The sequence below is a fragment of the Pseudophryne corroboree genome, chromosome 6 (assembly GCF_028390025.1).
Source record: "Pseudophryne corroboree isolate aPseCor3 chromosome 6, aPseCor3.hap2, whole genome shotgun sequence".
NCBI lineage: Eukaryota > Metazoa > Chordata > Amphibia > Anura > Myobatrachidae > Pseudophryne > Pseudophryne corroboree.
Genome location: NC_086449.1, coordinates 561727862 through 561754030, shown reverse-complemented (window position 1 = coordinate 561754030; position 26169 = coordinate 561727862). Strand labels below are relative to the sequence as shown.

At 47.0% G+C, this 26169-nt stretch overlaps 1 protein-coding gene across 3 annotated transcripts in view; it reads left to right on the top strand.

Annotated features, from left to right (window-relative positions):
• Positions 1-26169, top strand: part of C6H12orf75 (chromosome 6 C12orf75 homolog) — a 175490-nt gene that overhangs the window by 49415 nt on the left and 99906 nt on the right. The window contains exon 1 of one of the 3 annotated variants that reach the window (XM_063930513.1): positions 15613-15682. The exons of the other annotated variants lie outside the window; for them this stretch is intronic. Coding sequence (XP_063786583.1) covers positions 15628-15682 — 55 coding nt within the window. The 5' untranslated portion in view covers positions 15613-15627. Of the gene's footprint in view, positions 1-15612; positions 15683-26169 lie in introns of those variants that run through there. 3 annotated transcript variants of the gene reach the window in all.

Below are 26169 nucleotides of genomic sequence, written 5' to 3'. Positions count from 1 at the left end.
GGGATTTTAAATTTTTTGTAGTTGCCACCGTGGTGTGTTAATAGGCTTGTATGTCAAATTTCATGATCTTCGCTTGTAAACTGTGGTTTTGTATAGCAAGACGTAGACAAATCTTCACTTTTATATAGTTAATTTACCATGAAGATGGTATTAATGCCATTAAAATAGCATTGGAACAGGAAGAAATGATAGTGTTTGTGTTTTGGCTGACAACCTATATCCGTAACTTGTACCCACTACATATATTGATACCCGGGTTATATCTCCTAGGGGATTGTACATAACATCTTTACAGTACGGCTGTCTGCCCAAATTTTATGTATTTAACATTTAAAAAAAAAAAATACTTTGGGCTTATAATATGGTCCCTTTTTGTTTTGGTTCTATACTTATATCATGAGAGACATCGGTCCCTATTCATATCCAGTGAGGACGTTATAGAAGTCCAAAAGAAAACTTTATATGTTTCGCATCTACCTGTTAAAAGTAAGCATACATGTAAGAGTCTGTTCAAGTCTACATCCCTCAACACTTTGGATGCCTTTTAAAAGGAAGGAAAAATCTATAATTGGATTGGGATCTACTACACACCTATCCTACCTCTTCCGTCACCAGGGGTGCAACTGTGTTTTTATCTACAGAATTACACTATATTATTGTCTTTATTTCCTATGTGATCCTCATTGGACTATACATATTGATGGATTTTCCTGAGGATCATTTCTAAGCTGTGGACAATTTGGCGTGCAAGTGAGAGTACTTTTTCCCTTTTGTATACATTGTCATAGGTTTGGTGACCATTTTTTTACGATCTTGTGCCGCTTCATGGTGTAGTGCCATAGGTGGAATTGTGTGTTGTTTTTTTTTCTTTTTTTTTTTTCTACTACATAAAAATGGGTCTAAGTACAGATTTGTGTCATCTAAGGGGACTTGGGAAAAAAAATAAGTGGAAACCGATTACTCCCACTTGCAAATCTAAAAACACTTGTCCCACTCATAACGCACCCCAATTTAACTGTCCAATATCTTGTACCCCAGTTTCCGTCACTTTGTAATTTTTGACCCCAAAAATTAGTCATTCACAGTGGTGTCCAAGTGATTCTGAAACAAACTCTGAAATTTTTAGCTCATAATAGGGCTTTTGCACAACTTATCATCAGCTCTGAGCTGGTGAAGAGAAGTCCGCGATAAGCCCTATGGAACCTTATCGCCGATAATTTATCGCCAGTAATAGGATACTGAATTATCGCATTTGCAATAATTTATCATGAAACCGCGATATCGTGGCTAGTAGAATACACTTTTCCCCTCAGTCTTTTTAACAACTCCACAGGTAAGTGGGAGTACCGCAAAACCCGGAGGCAGATATAATTGCTGGTAATCACTGTCCTGCAGACAAATGAGGTTCGTCGGCGATGGAATAATGCCTCTCGAGCACGGCCTCCACACATCTATCTTGGCGTCTCCAAAGCAGCCTCAATGCGTTTCAGATAGTTCTCTATCCTTTTTCAAGAGATGGCTGTTTGTGGGTGTAATGATGACAATGGGGTCGATTCTATTCGGCAACTTAAGAATAGCGCCGGGAATTAGCTCCCGACGCTATTCAATTCAGCTCCAGTTAAGTCGGCGATGTCCCGTTCTCGCCGACTTAACAGGTAGTTTTGTCGGGAGAACGGGCATTCTCCGGCTTAACTACCCGCGGCGATGCTGATTCCCGACAGAATCAGCCTCGCGAGGCAGCACTTTTGTCGGGTTTCTTCTCTCATCCCCCGGGGATGAGAGAAGAATTCCCGACAATTGCGGGTCACTAGCAGCTGAATTGAATAGCGTCGGGAGCTAATTCCCGGCGCTATTCTTAACTTGCCGAATAGAATCGACCCCATCGAATTGAATTGACCCCAATGGGGTCAATTCTATTCGGCAACTAAAGAATAGCGCCGGGAATTAGCTCCCGACGCTATTCAATTCTGCTACTAGTTGCCCGCAATTGTCGGTAATTCTTCTCTCATCCCCGGGGGATGAGAGAAGAAACCCGACAAAAGTGCTGCCTCGCGGCCGGCGCGAGGCTGATTCTGTCGGGAATCAGCCTCGCGCCGGGTAGTTAAGTCGGAGAATGCCCGTTCTCCCGACAAAACTACCTGTTAAGTCGGCGAGAACGGGACATCGCCGACTTAACTTTAGCTGAATTGAATAGCGTCGGGAGCTAATTCCCGGCGCTATTCTTTAGTTGCCGAATAGAATTGACCCCAATGTGACTGTTTAGTCGGCGATGTATATACAATTCCTGACAATTTGTTCTCCCTATACGTTATAATGGTCAGACCAATTCAATGAACTCGCGGGTGGGGAGAGAGTTAGAATTCCCGACAATTGTAGACTTAAATTCTCCCTTTTTTTCTCTCATCCCCCAAGGGGTGAGATTTTACAAATTTTTGTTTTGAATTTAATACTAAGCTATTAGAAATGCTGTAAATAAGTCTAATTTTTCAAGCCAACACATTTATATTCCCACTGGCTAGTTAAGCAAGTGGTTTGTCCCTCTCCCTTCTTAGTTGTTTCAACTAACACATATCTTGCTGCAGTAGTGGATTTCATCTGAAGGAGGAGGACAGCATGCACCTGACTGGAGTTTTAAGAGGACGCCGATCAAATCTTATCGTACAGTACATGATTACACAACTAGGACAGCTATGTGTTTTGTGCCGCAGCGCAGTGCAAACAACATTGCCGCGGTGCAGTTATGTCAGAGAATGCTGGTTCTCCCTACAAAACATCAGGTTTAAGTTGCAAGAACCGGCATTCTCTGATTTACGGAGCGCTAAATTGATTAGATGCGGGAGCCCCCTACTGGCACTATTCAATCCGTGCAGAAACTGAATTTACCCCTTCGAAAAACATTTTACTTAATTTAATATTATTTTCAGAATTTTGAAAAAAAACATTTTTGGACTTGCGGTGCCGTGAAAAAAATTCTGATACTCAGGTGGTGATACAAAAAAGTTTGGAAAACCACTGCACTACACTACAAAATAAAATTTAAAAAAACTTTACTACTGCTGCTACTCTACACTGCTCACCCTGCACACACTACAGTACTGCTGCTAATCTCTACTCCCGGCCCCACCTACAGTACACTAAAGCCCCATACACACAGGGAGATTTCCCCAGAAATGTGTGCTGAGTGAGGAGGAGGGGGTCGCTCATGTCACCCAGCGGTGAAATGAGTGATGTGCTAGATTGAGCCTGCATGCAGGCTCAATCTAGCACCAGCGATAGTGAAGCGCAGAGCCGCGCATTGCTATCGCTGTGGGGGTACATGCGGAGAGATCCGTGCTGAACTTCTAAGCAATCTAGTCAGATTGCTTAGATTTTAAGCACTGATCTCTGTGTGTACCCCCCTTACCTCTCACCCAATACACTACTTAACTCCCCTTCCCTGCATAATCTGTCACTACCCTGCACCCCCCTCCCCGCACATACTATCTTGCACCCCCATCCCCACAAACACTATACTACAGCAACTACCCTGCACCCCACTCCCCACACCTAGTACACTAGGCCGGACAATCGGTTGATCGGCAGTTCATGCTACTATATTAGTAAGCTACTCTTAGTGCACATAGACCCCTAAGTATTTACTATATGAGAACATAAGACATTTGCACAGGAGCAATTCCCAAAGTGAAAAGGGCAAACGCATGTGCATGGACAAATGTACTGCAGGTCAGTATTTTTGTAACTTTGGAAGTAATTTGGAGTTTTGTACATACTCATTTGCATAGTGAAATATCCATATTTGACCTGTGCATGCCTACCTCTCAACCAACACTCGGGTGTGGAATGGCTGACCGGTGGTAAGCATACCGGCAGCGGAATCCCGGCGAGGGGCGAGTGTAGTGAGCCCCTTGCGGGTTCGCTGCGCTGAGGGCTTCTATTCCCACTCTATGGGTGTCGTGGACACCCACAAATGGGAATAGTCCCTGTTGGTCGACCGTCGGGATAGTGAGGGTGAGGGTGCGGGATGTAGGGGGAGGTCATGTGATTGTCCGTCTCCTGACCGCCGGTCACATGAATACATCCCCCCCAACACTCCCTTCCCCACTCACAGTACACTACCTCTCACCCTGCATACCCCTCCCCGCAAACACTACTGCAGCTACCCTGCACCCTCTCAATGCACACACTACACTACTTCTCACTGTGCACACCCTCCCCTACATACTACCGCCGAACAAGTGGTTACCTTTAAATACCTGGGTTCAACTATCAACGGTCAACAGATAGCCGCTACAAGTGACATCACGAGATGCATAGGTTGTGCCACAGCTGCCTTTGCATCTCTGAAAAAAGGCCTCTGGGACAAAAAGGACATTACCATTGCCACAAAAATTAGGGTATTCAACATATCAGTTAGAACAAATTTTACTTTATGGTTCAGAATAATGGAAATACTTAAAAACGACCTAACAAAACTGGAATGTTTCCAAATGAGGTGCTTACGAAATATACTTCAAGAAAAACGAATGGACCGGAGAAAGTAAAACATTCTAAACTATGCAAAGACCAACCCACAGTTGAATCCTATATTAAAAGACAGCATTTAAAGTGGTTTGGACATGTTTGCAGAATGAAGCCTAAAAGAATACCATACCAGTGCCTAAATACTGTAACATTCCGGAGGAATGGAAGATAGTAAGTGATATGCTAAAGAAAACACAGCTAAAGTAGATTGATCAAGATCTTCAACCATTACACTTCCATATTGATGATGCCAAGCAAGCTGGCCTAAACCAATCGCAGTTATGTGTGATTATTAGAGATTCCCTGCCTTTCGCTGTCACAGTGCCAGCAAGCTTAGCCTACTGGTGCCAACGACAATTAAGTCACATTATAAAGCGATTGATGTTTTTCCACACTTCCACAGAACAATATACTGCTTCCCACTGCTGCTACCATTCCTTTCATGTCCGTACCAAAATGGTTGTGGCTTCTACTCCAAAGTCTTGCCTTAACATTGCATTCCTGGGAGTAAAAGGAGGGAAAATAAGTCTCCTCCCTGTCCCTTCCCCCGACTTGCATATTTAAGTCAGACTAATTACAATATCCCTCCCTGAAGTGAATTGCAGACTAAAAAAAAACAAAAAAAAACCCCCCACATTCCTGACAATTGAATTCCCGGGAGTTTGCAAATTCCCGACAATTAGATTTAAGTCAGACTAATTACAATATCCCTCTCTGAATTGAATTGGCGACTAAAAAACACATCCCTGACAATCAAATTCCCGTGATGCACGGGAGTTTGTAAAGTCAGGAATTTGAAGACAAACTCTCACTGAATTGAATTGACCCCCGACGCTATTCAATTCAGCTGCTAGTGACCCGCAATTGTCGGGAATTCTTCTCTCATCCCCGGGGGATGAGAGAAGAAACCCGACAAAAGTGCTGCCTCGCGGCCGGCGCGAGGCTGATTCTGTCGGGAATCGGCATCGCCGCGGGTAGTTAAGTCGGAGATTGCCCGTTCTCCCGACAAAACTACCTGTTAAGTCGGCGAGAACGGGACATCGCCGACTTAACTGGAGCTGAATTGAATAGCGTCGGGAGCTAATTCCCGGCGCTATTCTTAAGTTGCCGAATAGAATCGACCCCAGTGAGTGTTATACCAGCTCACACCACAAACATACCGCAAGACATGGCCTTCAACAGAATACCAGCCCACGGTATGAAAAACATACAGCCATATGCTGAGAGAATATGCAACGCTAATTCCCGGCGCTATTCTTAAGTTGCCGAATAGAATCGACCCCACTGTGTTTTTAAATTATAAATTCTTTCCTCAATGTCCATCTCTCCTGGGCATAGTTTTCTAACTGAGGTCTGGAGGAGGGGCATAGAGGGAGGAGCCAGTTCACACCCAGTTTAAGTCTTAATAGTGTGCCCAAGCTCCTGCGGATCCATCTATACCCCATGGTCCTTTGGGAGTCCCCAGCATCCTCTACGGACTAGGAGAAAAGGATTTACCGGTAGGTACTAAAATCCTATTTTTTATTTACAACATACAGTAATTCCATATGTGTTCTTTCATAGTTTTGATGTCTTCAGTATTAATCTACAATGTAGAAAAAAATAAAAACCATTGAATAAGGTGTCCAAACTTTTGACTGGTACTGGTATATCGGCATCTGCTGTGCTGCATGGCTGACTTAATATGTCTGTGAACAAGGACGTTCAGATATTACAGCTGTACACCCGAGCCGATGCTCAAGTGATTTATCGTTTGTAGACTGTAAAGGTGGGTACACACTGATAAATATATCTGCAGATCAATTGATCTGCAGATATATCTATGGACGGATCGGGCAGTGTGCTGCGCATACACACTGCCCGATCCGGTGGGGGCTGACATCATGAACTGGGCCTAGTTCAGCTGTCAATCATCGCCAGCCACCACAGCTTGTGTACGGGCAGCTGGCTGGTCGCCCATACACACACAGCGATGCGCCAATAGATGGGTAGATATATTGGCCATCGGCTGTGCTGCGGGGCCGACGCAATATGTCTGTGAACGACTGAGTTCACAGACATATCGCCCGTACACACTGGCTGACGGACCCTTGATATATCGGCCGTTCAGTAGAACGGCCGATAGGCCAGTGTGTACCCACCTTAAGAATGGTACAGATGTGTATCCATACATCATTGCTGCAGTTGCGCCAAACAGCTCTTGTCAGCACACCAGGTCCCTTGAGACTTCTGCTTTGCAGAAAATTTGTCTTAAGTTGCATACACACGGTGCGATATAACCTTACGATTTTGAGTATATAGTCAAAATTGTAAGGAAAGTTATTGCAAATCGCACTGTGGGGGTCATTCTGACCCGATCGCAAGCTGCACTTCCTCACAGCCACGTGATTGGGTCGGAACTGAGCATGTGCGGCGGCCGCATTGCGCAGTCGCGTCGTTGCCACCGGGCAGCAATGCCGCGAATGAAGAAAGCGGTCGCAGCGGCGACCGCAAGAAGATTCACAAGAGGAAGGTGGAATTGGGTGGCAACTTCCCCGTTTTCGGGGAGTGGCGAGTCCGAAGCAGGCGTTTGGAGGGCGGATGTCTGACATCAATTCCGGGACCTGCCACGCTGGATCGATCGCACAGGGTAAGTAACTCATACCCTGGTCTTCTTTTACACACAACTTTTTTTGCGTTTGCAGCCCTGCTATGCAGAAATACACTCCCCCATAGGCGGCGTCTAGGTGATTGCATGGGCAGCAAAAAGTTGCTACGTGCTATCAACTCGGAATGACACCCTGTGTTTACAAAGCTTGTAATACCAATGTGCAGCCTCGCAGGATCGGTATCACCAGAAAAAATAGACTGTGCAGGCAAGTCAATCTTGACTATCTAGTTCAAAGTATGCCATAGTAAAAATTGCACATAGCTAAAATTGAACCGTGTGTATACACAATATCGGTGCTTCTGGGGGAGTTCAAAGGAAATCGCATAGTCAAAATTTGGCATAGACAATATCTGTGTGTATGCACCTTAAGTCGCAATGCAATGTGGCTAGGACACACCAGGAGACTGTGCAGATTTAATTTGATACGACACTTGTATATCTGTGTGCAACTAAGTCTCTGTATACGAAATGCTACAATGTAGCAGCTGCAGCTTTTTTCCCATTACAAGTTCTGTTATGCTCCATATACAGTCTCAATCATACACAATACGCCAGTGTTGCATATCAAATTAATCAGCACATACTTCTGGTGCGTCCTAGTCATATTGCATTATAACGAAGACGCAATGTCTGCAGAAAAGTATTGCACTACGTGGCGTATATGTATGAGGGCGCATCTGTATATCGCGTAGTGTGTACCCAGGCTTTTATTAACTCTCATCCTTTTTGTAGTAAGTAAGGCATGCGGTTATGTACCCGGCAATCGGGAGACCGCTGGTCACAATACCTACGCCGGCGTCCCAAACACTGACTAGCCTGTCTGTCAGCATGCTGACCAATAGAGACTATTCCCACTTGTGGGTGTCCACCACACCCATAGAGTGGGAATAGAACTTGTGGCGAGCGTAGTAAGCCCACAAAGGGCTTCGTTGTACTCGCCATCTAACAGGCGGTATCCCGGCGTCGGTATTGTGACTGGCGGTCTCCCAACCACCGGTTACATGATGCCAACCTGTAAGTACAATTCTATAACTTTATGAGAACTATTAGATCCTGAAGACAACCCTGTATCTTTCACGGAGTACAGGAGGCGATGCAGCACAAACCTCTTTGATGTCCCCAAGCAGCTGTTGTCCGATGCTGAGCTTGGTCCTCCGGAAAAGGGCAGAGCCCGTTCCTCCATTTACAAAAGGGACAGTTGCACCTTGCTAAAATAGACAAGTATGAACAATATTAGGGTTCCAAATCTGGATCTCCTTTAGAGCGAAAGGGAAGCAGCTGTTGTCTTACATCTATAGCCACACTTTCGTTTGTGTGCTAATTTTAAATTTACCTGCTGACAACTGCCATGTTTTCTGTACTTAAAAACAAGAGATCTGCTGATTTATGATTGGTAGTCTCTTCTGATTGTCTGTGTCTGGACCAATCGCATTATATAGATGTCATTTGTGTAGCTGCTAAGTTTCATTAAATTGCAGTCTTTCATTTGGACTTCTAAAGGCCAGTACACACTAGTCGATCCCCGCCGACGTCGATTTTGGGGTGCCGGCATCGGCAAGTGCATACACACTTGCTGATGCCGGCGGAGAAGGCAGCAACAGCGGGGGTAACTACAGCCATGCTGTGTCTGCATCATGGCTGTCGTTAACGAGGCCCTCCCTCGTCTGTACATGTTCAGATGAGGGAGGGGGTCGTTAACGATGTGCTGGATTGCGCATCATTAACGACATTGAGTGTACACAGTGGACGAGATTGTGAAAGATCTCGCTTAGATCGGCCATTCTGAGCAAGATCTTTCTCGTCTAGTGTGTATGGGGCTTAAAGGCCCATACACACTAAGATATTTTCTCTTACGTCTTAGAGCAGGGGTGGCCAACCAGTCAGAGGCAAAGAGCTATAAAAGATCTGTAGTCAAGGGCAAGAGACCGTATCATGCGTGCGCTGAAGGCGAGCGCGCAAAAATGGGGGCATGGCCTAGTTTTCACAAAGGCACACCCCATTTTTGTGCGCACACCTTTCGGTATGACGTTTGTAGGAGTATGCCCCAGTACAGTGCCACATACACACATAAAAATTCCAATAAATGGGTGCCTCCACACTGCCAGAAACATATGTCCCCACAGTGCCAGATACACACGTGTGTCTCCCCCCCCCCCCTACCCCTGTGCTGCTGCGGTCTGTGAGGGGAGGAGAGCACAGCGTATGCCTCTCCTGCCCCTCACACTCCGGCGGCTGTGTCTCTCTTCAATTAGGCGCCAGTCCGTGAGCCAATCAAAGCTCGCGGTTCGGCAGCCTTAGCTGCCGGTCCGCGGGCTCTGATTGGCTCACGGACCGGTGCTGAATTGAAGAGTGACACTGCCTGCCGGAGACAAGTGTATGTGCCCGGCAGCGGTGGCCAGGAGCCGGCTGAGCCGCATGCGGCTTTGAGAGCTGCAGGTTGGCCACCGCTGTCCTAGAGGATGCTTGGGGTCCATTTAGTACCATGGGGTATACGTGGTCCTTTGGAAGCCACTAGCACTTTAAGAATTTAATAGTGTGGGCTGACCCCTCCCTTTATGCCCCTCCTACCAGACTCTGTTTAGAAAATGTGCCCGGAGGAGCCGGTCACGGCTATGGGAGCTCCTAGGAGTTTTTCTAGTTTTATTATTTTTTTAAGAGTTGTTAGGTACAAGAAGGCTGCTGGCAACGGCCTTCCTGCTTCGTGGGACTTGAGAGAGAGAGAGAGAGAGGAACCAACTCCTGAAGTTAACGGTTCTCTATCTCCGCTGACAAGACACTGAGCTCCTGAGGGTGCTGATCGCAAGCCCACGAGGCGACCGCTCACTCCCGCAGCATGGCCGCCATCTCTTAACAAAGCCAGAAAAAAGAAGAGTGGTGAGTTCAGCGCCGGCGGCCCTGTTAGCGGGTCGCCGGCGGGAATGGCGGCACAAGGGTGGAAGCGCAGCTCTGTCAGGCTGCGCTCCATTAAGGCTTAGCAACATTTCTATGTAGATGTGGCTGAGGGGCATCCTGGGCCAGCGCGATCACCCTAACACTGTGCGCCATTACAGGGAGCGGGGCTTCTTCTCAGAGCGGATCCAGCACTCACCAGTGCCATTTTCTCCCTGCAGAACGCTGAAGCATGCTGGACATCCGCATCACTCCAGTTACTGCGGTACCAGGGTGTTATGGAGGGAGGGGGGGGAGAGAGAGTGTAGTTTGTACTATTTAACCTATTAAAGTCTGCGCTGGGCTTTTATCATAATAACTGCTCGCTGGGGTGCTGTGTCGCTGGCTCCTTATACTCTGTGGCACTCTGAAGGTACTCTGGGGGAAGCGGTGTCTGACATTTTCCTGTGTGTATGTGTATTTATCCAAATTACCATGTCTGAGGGCTCTGTATCATGTGCTGCAGAGTGTGTATCTTCTCCTGAGGAGTCTATCCCATGTACTCAGGTCTGCAATGTGCTTTTCCAACCTGTCGAATCTGAGCCCCCATGGGTGGATTCTTTAAGGGGAATAATATCACAGATTTCATCAAGGATGTCACATAATGAGAGAGAAACGCAGTTTTTGAGAGTCTGTAATGGGTTTGCAGCATTCAGCTCCTACTTCCTCAAATACCCCACCTACATACCCTAAAAAGCGTACACTTGCCCAAATAATGCAAGTTGACACTGATACCGACTCTGATACAGGTGACGGGATATGCATGCGGGGGATGCATCCCTTGTTAAGGGGGTGCAGCTGATGATTTAAGCCATTAGGGATGTTTTGCATATTACTGAGAAGGTAGCTGAACAGGAATCTTATTTTACGGAAAATAAGAAATCCTCCCTCACCTTCCCGGCTTCTAAAGAGCTAATCTCTTTATATGAAAAATCTTGGGAAACCCCAGAGAAAAAATTCCAGATCAAAAAGAATTCTCATTGCTTTTCCCTTCCCTGAAGAGGGCAAAGAAATGTGAAAACCCACCTATAGTAGACGCTTCTGTATCTAGGTTGTCTAAATAGGTGGTTTTACAGTACCTGTCCCTGGTTCCAACCGCCCTAAAAGAGCCGGCTGACCGCAAGATTGAGACTACGCTCAAATCTCTATACACTGCTACAGGCGTGGCTTTAAGGCCCACTATTGCTTGTGCATGGATTTCTAAAGCCATAGTTAAGTGGTCAGGCACATTACTAGAGGACTTAGATACTATGGATAGGAGTGACATTGATTTGTTTTTGCATCTCATACAGGATTCTGCTGGGTTCATGGTGGAGGCCATGATAGACCTTGGAATGCTGAATGCAAGGGCTACTTCCATGGCGGTCTCAGCACGCAGAGGACTCTGGCTACGCCAATGGACAGCGGATGCAGAATCTAAGAAAAGTGTGGAGATCCTACCCTTCACAGGTCAGGCTCTGTTTGGGGACGCATTGAAAGCGTGGATTTCCACGGCTACTGCAGGTAAGTCAACCTTTCTTCCCTCAGCAGCTCCACCGGCTAGGAAATCTTATCCTACGTCTACACTGCAGTCCTTTCGGACCACAAAATTAAGAAAAATCCAAATCCCCTTCCACCTTCTTTAGGGGTGGTCGGGGAAAATCCAAAAAACCTGCACCAACAGGTTCTCAGGAATAGAAACCAGGTTCTGTTTCCTCAAAATTTTCAGCATAACGGTGGACCTCCCAGCCTGGAGATCGGGCAGGTGGGAGCGAGACTAAAAAATTTCAGTCACATCTGGGCGTCATCAGGCCTAGACCCCTGGGTGACAGACATTGTTACCCAGGGATACAGACTGGAGTTTCAGGAACTCCAGCCTCACAGATTCTTCAAATCAGGCTTACCAGTTTCTCTGACAAAAAGTGCTATCCTACAGGAAGCCATTCAAAAATTGGTCAAAACAGCTGTTGTTGTCCCAGTTCTACCTCACCTACACCACCAGGGTTATTACTCAAACCTGTTTGTGGTGCCGAAACTGGATGGTTCGGTAAGGCCAATTTTAAACCTAAAGTCATTGAACCCCTACTTAAGGGAATTCAAATTCAAGATGGAGTCTCTGAGAGCTGTGATCTCAGGTCTGGAGAAGAGGGAATTCCTAGTATCCCAGATTTCGGCCTTGTCCATTTTCTTCCAGAAACAGTTGGCTGCCCTCCCTGAGGTTCAGACATTCTTGAAAGGGGTTCTGCACATCCAAACACCCTTTGTGCCTCCTACGGCACCTTGGGATCTTAATGTGGTACTGCAGTTTCTGCAATCGGATTGGTTCGAACCTTTGCAGGAGGTGGACGTCAAGTTTCTTACTTGGAAGGCGGTCACACTGTTGGCATTGACATCTGCTAGACGTGTGTCAGAATTAGGAGCATTGTCATGCAAGAGCCCCCATTTCATTTTCCATGAAGATAGGGCTGTGCTCTATCTTTCATATCAACCAACCTATTGTGGTGTCAGTGGCTACTGACTCCTCGATTACCTCAAAGTCCTTGGATGTGGTGAGGGCTTTGAAAATTTTATGTGAAGAGTACTTCTCGTCACAGGAAGTCGGATGCTTTATTTGTCCTATATGATCCCAACAAGGTTGGGTGTCCTGCTTCTAAGCAGACTATTTCTCGTTGGATCAGGTTTACTATCCAGCATGCTTATTCTACGGCAGGCTTGCCGTGTCCAAAATCTGTTAAGGCCCACTCTACTCGTAAAGTGGGGTCTTCCTGGGCGGCTGCCCGGGGTGTCTCGGCTTTACAGCCGAGCAGCTACTTGGTCAGGGTCGAACACATTTGCTAAGTTCTACAAGTTTGATACTTTGACCAAACTTTAGGCCCTCAGAGGCCAATCTGTTCTGCAGGAACCTCAGCACTCTCCCTCCCGTACTGGAAGTTTTGGTACATCCCCATGGTACTAAATTGATCCCAGTATCCTCTAGGACGTAAGAGAAAATAGGATTTTAATTGCCTACCGGTAAATCTTTTTCTTGTTGTCCATAGAGGATTCTGGGCGCCCACCCAGTGCTTTGTATTCCTGCATTGTTACTTGGTTCAGTATTGTTGTTTCAGCCATTGCTGAATGGTTCCAAGTTCCAGCCCACACTATTAAACTCTTAAAGTGCCAGTGGCTACCAAAGGACCCATCTATACCCCATGGTACTAAATGGTCCCCAGCATCCTCTACAGACTACGAGAAAAGGATTTACCGGTAGGTAATTAAAATCCTATTTTCCATAGGTATGAGCGATTACAGTTGTTAAGAAGTAAATCGTTCAGATCGTTCTAGTGTGTACACAGCAAACGATGCATGCACCTGTGGTCGTTTGAAGCAGGTTTTCGGTCTTCCATGCATGCAGCTCAATCCCAGCAGAGCAGATCGTTCGTTGTTTAGAACGTTTGTAAGGGGGAAAAAAAAAACCCTGTGTGTACACTCAATCTCGTTTGTCAGTGATACCCCTTTTCCACTAGCTTTTTTAAACACTGGTAAATGCGCGGGGGCGCGCATTTACCCGTGTTTTTCCCTAGTGGAAACGGGTCCCCCGGCAAATCACTTGATCCGGGAATCCTACCCAGGTAGCTAGCCGGGTTGAACACGTGCTCAACCCGGCTAGCTGTCTAGTGTGAACGGGAGACGACACGGCTCCCGTTCACAGTGCATAGGGAAGGCAGCGCTGGGAGATCATGTGATCTCCCAGCGCCGCCCCTGCCGCGTCACTAACCTGGCAATTGCCGGGTTGGTGAGCGCTGTCTGCATGAAGCTGTAGCACGGGTCGCAGCCGTGTCAGGCGACACGGCTGCGACCCGTGCTACACTAGTGGAAAAGGGGTGTGAGTTGAAGGGAAATTGCTCATCTTTCACATTGTTCAAGTCTTCCAGTGTGTATGGGCCTGAAGAATTCCAGAGATGGGGTGGTTGTAATGCCTGGATCTCACACACCCTGGCATCAATAAAGAGTCCCCCTATCTGATACAATTGGTTGTTCATAGTTGGACTACCTTATTTGTAGACATTTTGGAATTTCATTGAAACAATAATAAAAATAAGCACTATCCATTTTATTGGTGGTTAGCGAAAATGAGGGTACACCTTTTGATTTTAATTATGTCTTGCAATTTGAATTTAAAACCCTGGGGTTTTTTTTTGTTTTTTTTACCATTCTGTTTAGATTATTTGCTGTGTGAGTAAACTAATGCTATTTCTGTAAATTCGAAGTCTTCTGAGAAAAAAGTATACTTTGTGGGTAGTTCATAAATAATTAATATATTAATGTTGTAATGCATCAACGTTTCAAAATAGGGTCAGCAGTAAAGAATTAAGCATTCATAGTACCCACCTCTTTGATGGACAATACAGAAATACGATGCAAACATCAGTTTCATAAAAGATGCACTAGAAAGTAGGAATCCTCACTGACTGGTAACTAGATAAAGTGTAGGCTGATCATGGAATGGATTGTATATTTCTATATACGGCATAATTATATGCAGAGAAAAGTAAGTTGGGCATGTGCCAAAGAAATGGTGCATAGGAGTCCAGAAACGTGCAGCCAATGATCATCTCCTTTTTTCAATTAGTTTAAAAACGGACTTGAACTATTTACCGGATTCCAATTTTTGTTATCTTGAAATACGGAGCAGTGCAAAGGATAACTATAGACTGCACTGTGCGTTGTTACTATGGCCCCCAACAGACAATGTAAAAGATTCTCCAATGCCTAATAATTACTTGAATGTAAATTCTGCGAGTCTATTGTAATTCTGCTGCATTTGTAGTCTGGTATGGGATCTGGTCACATAGTTAACGGTTTGTACTTTGCTTCTAGTCACACAATAGGAATTCAATTGTTTACTCACACCCACAGCTCCCGTCTGTAGTGAGTCAGTGACTAACGATATTCAGTTGTTTGTGCCGTTTAAAGCGGCTATACCCATGCAAACTACTGGGCTCACTGAGGCACGCAACGTTTTATCCCCGGTAAGTGCCAGCATCAGCGGATAAGTGTGGCCGCGTCAGAGCTAATAGAATAGCCTCCAGCGATTCCAATAGCAGCGGTAAATTACTGACTGTCCCTTTAAATTGAAACGAAAATGTTTGTTCTCTCCATTCTGAATTATACCAAAATATTCTATATAGTTCTATTCAGCTCTATAAAAGGGTATTGTTTTTTTTCATTGTTTGCTGTGTATTCCCCTTGAGTGCAATTAGTGGTTATTGTCTGTAACAGGAGAAAGATAAATGACTACATAAGTCACCAGATGCAAGCATTTTGGAAATAAAAAGCTATTGCTTCTATTAAAAATGTAAAAATTAATGTGCGTACACTTTACCAGAACTGTTTGTCTATAATAGAGTCTGCAAATTAGAGGTTGGTTAGCACTTTCTTTTTCTTTTTCTGTTTTTTTTTTTTTTTTTTTTTTGTATCAGTGATAAAGAGCCCTTTTGCTGAATATAGTTCATGGTTGTAAATCTTATAAAAACACCAGTCTGCAGACATTGTCCACAACACAAAGCATGAACAGCCTGCCATCAGCACTCTCCACTTTCTGTACTGGATTGAGTGACAAAGGTAATGTGTGTTTAGAAATCCATACAGCTTGATGATTGTTTGGAACATCTGACAAAAGCATTATGTATGAGGTACAATAATATAGAGCTACCTATTTCTTATCCACCTGTATATTCCATTCCCCTGTCGGGTCATGATGTTTGCTGATCTGGTCATAACAACAATCATTTTCTGACATTGTTGCATAAGGAATTAAATTGCCAAATTGCAGGGCTATCACTAAGTGTGCAAATGCGTTTATGGGAATAGATAGGCCCTATGTATTTAGACCTGTGACCACCCAAAAAGAGCTCCTTGCTGACATTGGTATGTTTCCATTTAAACCCCCTTTTCTCTGACGTCCTAGTGGATGCTGGGAACTCCGTAAGGACCATGGGGAATAGACGGGCTCCGCAGGAGACTGGGCACTCTAAAAGAAAGATTAGGTACTATCTGGTGTGCACTGGCTCCTCCCTCTATGCCCCTCCTCCAGACCTCAGTTAGAATCTGTGCCCGGCCAGAGCTGGGTGCTCCTAGTGGGCTCTCCTGAGCTTGCTAGAAAGAAAGTATTTGTTAGGTTTTTTATTTTCAGTGAGATCTGCTGGCAACAGACTCGCTGCTACGTGGGACTGAGGGGAGAGAAGCAAACCTACCTGCTTGCAGCTAGCTTGTGCTTCTTAGGCTACTGGACACCATTAGCTCCAGAGGGTTCGAACACAGGGCCTGACCTCGATCGTCCGTTCCCGGAGCCGCGCCGCCGTCCCCCTTGCAGAGCCAGAAGACAGAAGAGAAGCAATGAAATCGGCGGCAGAAGACTCCTGTCTTCATTAAGGTAGCGCACAGCACCGCAGCTGTGTGCCATTGCTCCCACACACTCCGGTCACTGTAGGGTGCAGGGCGCTGGTGGGGGGCGCCCTGGGCAGCAATAAAAATACCTTTGGCATAAAAATACACATAATACAGTCTGTGACTGTATATGTGTAAAACCCTCGCCATTTTTAGTCAGAAACAGGACAGAAGCCCGCCGCTGAGGGGGCAGGGCCTTCTTCCTCGGCACACCAGCGCCATTTTCTCTTCACAGCTCCGCTGGAAGGAAGCTCCCCAGGCTCTCCCCTGCAGTATCCTAGTACACAAAGGGTGAAAAGAGAGGGGGGGGGGGGGGGGGGGCAATATAAATTTAGGCGCAAAAATTGTATATACAGCAGCTACTGGGTAAACACTGAGTTGTAGTGTAATCCCTGGGTTATATAGCGCTGGTGTGTGTGCTGGCATACTCTCTCTCTGTCTCTCCAAAGGGCCTTGTGGGGGAACGGCCTTCAAATAGAGCATCCCGTGTGTGGTGTGTCGGTACGCGTGTCGACATGTCTGAGGTAAAAGGCTCCTCTAAGGAGGTGATAGAGCGGATATGTATGTGAGAGGGTGTCTCCGTCGACAACGCCGACACCTGTTTGGATATGTGTAAGTGCTAAGGTGAATTTATTGCACAAATGGTAAGGGAACAGACAGGAAATCTACCCATGTCTGTCCCTATGTCAGAGACCTTCAGAGTCTCGCAATGCTCACTATCCAAAATAACAAACACTGGTATCGACACGGAGTTTAACTCCACTGTCGACTACAATAATGCAAAGTTACAGCAAAGATGGCTAGAAGGTATTCAATATATGATATTGAAATAAAAGATGATTTGCATATCACTGACTCATCTGTCCCTGACACGAGACTACACATGTTTAAGGGGAAGAATGCTGAGGTAAATTTCCCTCCTCTCATGAGGAAAAAGAGCGGGAATCTACAGACAAGAGACGGCAGCTTCCCACAAGAGAATTCTCAGGCTGTATCCTTTCCCCACTAGGGCCAGGATGTGTTGAGAATCTTTCCCTAGGGTGTCCTGTTTGCACAGACGGTAGCACTTGCTATTCTCAGGGATCCTGCAGATAGCGTGCACATTCTAGTATACTACCCAGACCGGCGATTGTCTGCATGGGTTTATAGCGCTGTGGCAGCGTGGACAGGTACCTTATCAGCAGAGATTGAGACCCTAGTAAATATATTAAAGATGCTGTCTTAAGTGATAGATATATAGTTATAAAGCATGCCCAAAGAGACATGAGTATACTGGGTCCTAGAGTCAAAGCTATGTCGGTCTCTGCTTGACGTGTCCTGTAGAATATGCATTGGACAGATGATGCCGACTTAAGAGGCATATGGAAGGCTGAGGATTGTGTGGAGAAGGGTTCTCGGGCCTGGTCTCCACAGCTATAGCTGGTAATTCTGCTAGTTTGCCTTATATTCCTGCACAGCCTAAGAAAGCACGACATTATTAAATGCAGCCTTTCGAATAAAGAAACAAGAAAGTCTGAGGTGCGTCCTTTCTTGTCAGAGCCGGGATCAACACAGCTAGTTCCCAGGAACAGAAGTCCTCCCCGGCCCCTACAAAAATCCACCTATGCCGCTGGGGCTCCCCAGGCAGAGCTAGGCCCGGTGGGGACACGCCTTCGTAAGTTCAGCCACAAGTGGGTTCACTCCCTGTTGGGTCCCTGGGCAATAGATATTGTGTCTCAGGGATACAAGCTGGACTGTGAGAAGATGCCCCCTCACAGACGGCCCTGCGGGCTTCCCCCCAAGAGGGGGAGCCAGTGTTAACTGCAATTCACAAATTGTATCTTTAACAGGTGGTGGTCAAGGGTCCCCTCCTTCAACAAGAGGGTGTTATTATTCGACCATGTTGTAATCCCGAAACCAGACTGTTCGGTCAGACCCATATTGAATTAAAAATCCCTGAACATATACCTGAGAAGGCTTAAGTTCAAGATGGAATCGCTAAGAGCGGTCAGGGCAAGCCTAAAAAGAGGGAGACTTTATCGTGAATCGGGTCATAAGGGATGCATACCTTCATGTCCCCATTTATCCACCTCATTAGGCGTACCTCAGAATTGCGGTACGGGATTGTCATAACCAAGGTAATAGCGGATATGATTGTGCTCCTGCGGAAGCAAGGTGTCACTATTATCACGTACTTGGACGATCTCCTCATACAAGAGAGATCAAGAGAGCAGTTGCTGAACAGCGTATCACTTTCTCTGGAAGTGTAACGGCAACACGGCTGGATTCTATATATTCCAAAGTCGCAGTTGGTTCCTACAGCTCATCTGCCTCTCCTAGGCATGATCCTAGACACAGACCAGAAAAGGGTTATCTCCCGATAGAGAGAGCTCAGGAGCTCATGACACTGGTCAGGAGTCTATTAAAACCAAAACAGGTGTCAGTGCATCACTGCACTCGAGTCCTGGGAAGGATGGTGGCATCATACGAGGCCATCCCCTTAGGCAGGTTCCATGCGAGGACCTTCCAATGGGACTTACTGGTCAAGTGGTCCAGATCACCTCTTCAGATGCATCGGTTAATCACCCTATCCCCCAGGGCCAGGGTGTCTCTCCTGTGGTGGCTGCAGAGTGCTCACCTTCTCGAGGGCCGCAGATTCGGCATTCAGGACTGGATCCTGGTGACCACGGATGCAAGCCTCCGAGGGTGGGGGGCAGTTACACAGGGAAGAAATTTCCAAGTTCTGTGGTCAAGTCAACAGACTTGCCTTCACATCAATATCCTGGAACTAAGGGCCATATACAACGCCCTAAGTCAAGCGGAGATCCTGCTTCGCGACCAACCGGTTCTGATCCAGTCAGACCGCAGGAATTCATGTAAACCGCCAAGGCGGCACAAGGAGCAGGGTGGCGAGGGTGGAAGCCACCAGAATTCTTTGCTGGGCGGAGAATCAAGTAAGCGCACTGTCAGCAGTGTTCATTCCGGGAGTGGACAACTGGGAAGCAGACTTCCTCAGCAGGCACGACCTCCACCCGGGAAAGTGGGACTTCATCAGGAAGTCTTCACGCAGTTTGCAAATTGATGGGAACTGCCTCAGGTGGACTAGATGGCGTCCCACCTCAATAAGAAGCTAAAAAAGGTTTTAAGCCGGGTCAAGGGACCCTCAGGTGATAGCTGTGGTCGCACTAGTAACACCGTGGGTGTTCCAGTCGGTCTATGTATTCCCTCCTCTTCCTCTCATACCCAAGGGCTGAGAATTGTAATAAAAGGAGGAGTGAGAACAATATTCTTTGCTCCGAATGGGCCAAGAAGGACTCGGTACCCGGAGCTGCAAGAAATGCTCTCAGAGGACTCAGGGCTTCTGCCTCTCAGACAGGACATGTTGCAACAGGGGCCCTGTCTGTTCCAAGACTTACCTCGGCTGCATTTGACGGCATGGCGGTTGAACGCCGGATCATAACGGAAAAGGCCATTCCGGATGCAGTTATTCCTACGCTGATAAAGGCTAGGAAAGACGTGACAGCAAGACTTTTTCACTGTATATAGCGAAAATAGGTTGCTTGGTGTGAGGCCGGGAAGGCCCTACAGAGGAATTCCAGCGGGGTCGATTCCTGCACTTCCTACAGTCAGGAGTGACTATGGGCCTAAAATTAGGATCCATAAAGGTCAAGATTTCGGCCCTATCCATTTTCTCTCAAAAAGAACTGGCTTCACTGCCTGAAGTTCAGACGACATTCCGGGGGTGCTGCATATTCAGCCTCTTTTTTTTGTGCCACCGGTGGCACCTTGGGATCTTAACGTTCTGTTGGATTTCCTGAAATCCCACTGGTTTGAGCCACTTAAGACCGTGGAGCTAAAATATCTCACGTGGAAAGTGGTCATGCTATTGGCCTTAGCTTCGGCTAGGCGTGTGTCAGAATTGGCGGTTTTGTCATGTAAAAGCCCTTATCTGATCTTCCATATGGACAGGGCAGAATTGAGGACTCGTCCCCAATTTCTCCCTAGGGTGGTATCATCGTTTCATTTGAACCAGCCTATTGTGGTGCCTGCGGCTACTAGGGACTTGGAGGATTCCATGTTGCTGGACGTAGTCCGGGTTTTGAAAATGTATGTTTCCAGAACGGCGGGAGTCAGAAAGTCTGACTCGCTGTTTATTCTGTATGCAGCCAACAAGTTTGGCGCTCCTGCTTCGAAGCAGACTATTGCTCGCTGGATCTATAGCACGATTCAGCGGGTTCACTCTGCGGCTGGATTGCCGCATCCAAAATCGGTGAAAGCCCATTCCACAAGGAAAGTGGGCTCTTCTTGGGCGGCTGCCCGAGGGGTCTCGGCGTTACAGCTTTGCCGAGCTGCTACTTGGTCGGGGTCAAACAAGTTTGCTAAGTTCTACAAGTTTGATACCCTGGCTGAGGAGGGCCTTGAGTTTGCTCATGCGGTGCTGCAGAGTCATCCGCACTCTCCCGCCCGTTTGGGAGCTTTGGTATAATCCCCATGGTCCTTATTGAGTTCCCAGCATCCACTAGGACATCCGAGAAAATAAGAATTTACTCACCGGTAATTCTATTTCTCGTAGTCCGTAGTGGATGCTGGGCGCCCGTCCCAAGTGCGGACTCTCTGCAATACTTGTATATAGTTATTGCTTAACTAAAGGGTTATTGTTATGAGCCATCCGTTAAATGAGGCTCAGTTGTTGTTCATACTGTTAACTGGGTATGGTTATCGCAAGTTGTACAGTGTGATTGGTGTGGCTGGTATGAGTCTTACCCTGGATTCCAAATCCTTTCCTTGTTGTGTCAGCTCTTCCGGGCACAGTTTCCCTAACTGAGGTCTGGAGGAGGGGCATAGAGGGAGGAGCCAGTGCACACAAGATAGTACCTAATCTTTCTTTTAGAGTGCCCAGTCTCCTGCGGAGCCCGTCTATTCCCCATGGTCCTTACGGAGTTCCCAGCATCCACTACGGACTACGAGAAATAGAATTACCGGTGAGTAAATTCTTATTATTGTGCGTGTTTGAGAATTTATGCCGATTTACAGGTCCATAGTGGTAATCTTACCACTGTGGTAATGGACTGAAGGGAAGCGGAAGCTTTTGCCTAAGCATTGAGTGGCCAGTCCAATGTCTCATAGAAACAGGGATGCCCAAGCTGAGTTGCAGAAACTGCTTGCATTTCATCAACTCTGTGATTGATTGTTTTCTCTAGGAGTACAGTTAAGCTGGACACACACTGTAATACTGCTTTTATGCTAAAATTCAGAGTCGCACCCGGGTGCGTTTCGGCAAGACCATTTTCAGACAGACGGCCAGTCTCGGCAATTTGCTGAGTTGATGACGTCAGATGACCTCCAAGCACCATCTCTTCTCTATGCAATAAACTGGTGCTGGGTTGCATCGACCCAGCTAATCCATTCACACTGCGCTGCGACCCGTGTTCTTTCCGGGACCAACCCTGCACATCTTACCCTAAGGCGCTCCCGGGTTATCTCAGCGGTGTAAAATATGTCCAATCTTTCTGATTGGAATTAAAATCTGGTAATGTGTGGGAGCAAATAATTGACCATTTGCTCCTAAGCACTAGAAAACAGACAAAAATTGTCATTCAAGCAGATTGGTTAAATCCATTTGATTTAACCAATTTTTCTGAATGAACATTTTTGTTCTATTCCAGTTTTTGGGAGCAAATAGTGGATTGTCATTTGCATACATTACCAGATTTTCAACCAACCAGAAAAATTGGTCGAATAATCTTATACCGCATTCAGATCGCAAATGCCGGATCCCACCCGGTAAAAGAAACGTGTCCTTACCGGGTGGGATCCGGCATTTGCTCCCCTCTGCTGGCTTTCCGACCCGGCAATATACCGGGTCGGTTGCCATAGCAGCGGGGGGGGGGGGGTGGAGGCGGCGCTGGGAGATGAGCTCATCTCCTGCGCCGCCTCTCCCTATGCTGTGAATGGGAACCGTGTCACATCGACGCGGCTCCCATTCACACTGCACCTGACCCGGTATTCAACCCGGGTATAATCCTTCTTTTATACCGGGTTGAATTACCGGGTCAGACGACCCGCTAATTCTTGGAAAGTGCTTTCACATTGCACACTGACCCGTGTCGACACTGCAATATGCTGTGTCGATACCGGGTTATTTGTGCGATGTGAAAGGGGTATTAGTGTGTATCCAGCTTTTCATTAGTCAAGGCTTACCTACAGTACATGTTTCCTCCCTGAGTTGGCATTACCCAATTTGTAATGTGATCGATAATAGAAATTCTATGATTGTCTTTGAAGTAGACTTGCATAGCAAGTAGTGCTCTTGTGATATGCTGTTTGAACGGTTTGCTTTATAATTTCGTATTAAATAGTTATATATGGTTGACACCCGATATTTGTTTTTGTAAGAGAATTTCTTGCACACAGGTGGTGTTGGTGGCATTATGATACATTGATTGGGAGTTGCCTTTTTAAAATAAAAATACAAATAAAGAGATTTGTCACATTTCTGTGCTTGATGTATGTTTTCAGTAAGTCAGTGCTGATGTGAACTCTGGGTTGGTTCTATATCGGAGGGGCTGAAGGGACCTTGTGACGTATTGAGGGGAGGAGCTACGTCACCAGGGGGAGGAGCTACGGGCGAACAGGGTACCCGAAAAGTACCCTCGCGGGCTCGCTTCGCTCGCCACGCTTCGGGCACGGTGGCTCGCTCCGCTCCGCTTCGCTCACCACCTAATTACTAAAGGTAATAGTTGGTGGCGTGGATAGTAGAGGAACTATCCCGCTGGCCTAGCTCCTCCCCCTTGCGTCGTAACTCCTCCCCCTTACAGAAAAGGTCCCTTAGCCCACTTGATTCTAGCATCTACCGTGAACTCTGGCACTGCAATAAGATTTACTTGTCTGGATGTATTCTAGTACACCCCATGATGTTTTTCTCCAATACTCCTATGTCATGGTGTAGCAGTCTGCTGAATGCCCTTAATACTTGAGTGTTTGCATATGATAAACAAGTGGTGTTTAAATGTTAGGCGCCAGAACGGGATCCGGTCTGAAGATAGACAGTGTCTAGGTCGACAATATTTAGGTCGACACTATAGGTCGACAGCCACTAGGTCGACATGGATGGAAGGTCGACAGGGTTTCTAGGTCGACAGGTCTAAAGGTCGACATGAGTTTTTCACATTTTCTCTGACGTCCTAGTGGATGCTGGGAACTCCGTAAGGACCATGGGGAATAGACGGGCTCCGCAGGAGACTGGGCACTCCAAAAGAAAGATTAGGTACTATCTGGTGTGCACTGGCTCCTCCCTCTATGCCCCTCCTCCAGACCTCAGTTAGATTTCTGTGCCCGGCCGAGCTGGATGCACACTAGGGGCTCTCCTGAGCTCCTAGAAAGAAAGTATATGTTAGGTTTTTTATTTTACAGTGAGACCTGCTGGCAACAGGCTCACTGCAACGAGGGACTAAGGGGAGAAGAAGCGAACCTACCTGCTTGCAGCTAGCTTGGGCTTCTTAGGCTACTGGACACCATTAGCTCCAGAGGGATCGACCGCAGGACCCGTCCTTGGTGTTCGTTCCCGGAGCCGCGCCGCCGTCCCCCTTACAGAGCCAGAAGCATGAAGATGGTCCGGAAAATCGGCGGCAGAAGACTTCAGTCTTCACCAAGGTAGCGCACAGCACTGCAGCTGTGCGCCATTGCTCCTCATACACACTTCACACTCCGGTCACTGAGGGTGCAGGGCGCTGGGGGGGGGGCGCCCTGAGCAGCAATAAAAACACCTTGGCTGGCAAAATAATCACAATATATAGCCCCAGAGGCTATATATGTGATAATTACCCCTGCCAGAATCCATAAAAAAGCGGGAGAAAAGTCCGCGAAAAAGGGGCGGAGCTATCTCCCTCGGCACACTGGCGCCATTTTCTCTTCACAGTGTAGCTGGAAGACAGCTCCCCAGGCTCTCCCCTGTAGTTTTCAGGCTCAAAGGGTTAAAAAGAGAGGGGGGGCACTAAATTTAGGCGCAATATTGTTTATACAAGCAGCTATTGGGGAAAATTCACTCAGTGATAGTGTTTATCCCTACATTATATAGCGCTCTGGTGTGTGCTGGCATACTCTCTCTCTGTCTCCCCAAAGGGCTGTGTGGGGTCCTGTCCTCAGTCAGAGCATTCCCTGTGTGTGTGCGGTGTGTCGGTACGGCTGTGTCGACATGTTTGATGAGGAGGCTTATGTGGAGGCGGAGCAGATGCCGATAAATGGGATGTCGCCCCCTGTGGGCCGACACCAGAGTGGATGGATAGGTGGAAGGTATTAACCGACAGTGTCAACTCCTTACATAAAAGGCTGGATGACGTAACAGCTATGGGACAGCCGGCTTCACAGCCCGTGCCTGCCCAGGCGTCTCAAAGGCCATCAGGGGCTCAAAAACGCCCGCTCCCTCAGATGGCAGACACAGATGTCGACACGGAGTCTGACTCCAGTGTCGACGAGGTTGAGACATATACACAATCCACTAGGAACATCCGTTACATGATCCCGGCAATAAAAAATGTGTTACACATTTCTGACATTAACCCAAGTACCACTAAAAAAGGGTTTTATGTTTGGGGAGAAAAAGCAGGCAGTGTTTTGTTCCCCCATCAAATGAGTGAATGAAGTGTGAAAAAGCGTGGGTTCCCCCGATAAGAAACTGGTAATTTCTAAAAAGTTACTGATGGCGTACCTTTTCCCGCCAGAGGATAAGTTACGCTGGGAGATATCCCCTAGGGTGGATAAGGCGCTCACACATTTGTCAAAAAAGGTGGCACTGCCGTCTTAGGATACGGCCACTTTGAAGGTACCTGCTGATAAAAAGCAGGAGGCTATCCTGAAGTCTGTATTTACACACTCAGGTACTAGACTGAGACCTGCAGATAGTGCTGCTGCAGCGTGGTCTGTAACCCTGTCAAACAGGGATACTATTTTGCGAACATAAGACGTCGTCTTGTATATGAGGGATGCACAAAGGGATATTTTGCCGGCTGGCATCCAGAATTAATGCAATGTCCATTCTGTCAGGAGGGTATTAGAGACCCGACACTGGACAGGTGATGCTGACTTTAAAGGGCACATAGAGCCTTATAAGGGTAAGGGATTGTTTGGGGATGGTCTCTGGGACCTCGTATCCACAGCAACAGCTGGGAAGAAAATTTTTTACCTCAGGTTTCCTCACAGCCTAAGAAAGCACTGTATTATCAGGTACAGTCCTTTCGGCTTCAGAAAAGCAAGCTGGTCAAAGGCGCTTCCTTTCTGCACAGAGACGAGGGAAGAAGGAAAAAAGCTGCACCAGTCAGCCAGTTCCCAGAATCAAAATTCTTCCCCCGCTTCCTCTGAGTCCACCGCATGACGCGGGGGCTCCACAGGCGTAGCCAGGTACGGTGGGGGGCCCGCCTCAAAAATTTCAGCGATCAGTGGGCTCGCTCACAGGTGGATCCCTGGATCCTTCAAGTAGTATCTCAGGGGTACAGGCTGGAATTCGAGGCGTCTCCCCCCCGCCGTTTCCTCAAATCTGCCTTGCCGACAACTCCCTCAGGCAGGGAGGCTCTGCTAGAGGCAATTCACAAGCTGTATTCCCAGCAGGTGATAGTCAAGGTGCCCCTACTTCAACAAGGACGGGGTTACTATTCCACACTGTTTGTGGTATTGAAACCGGACGGTTC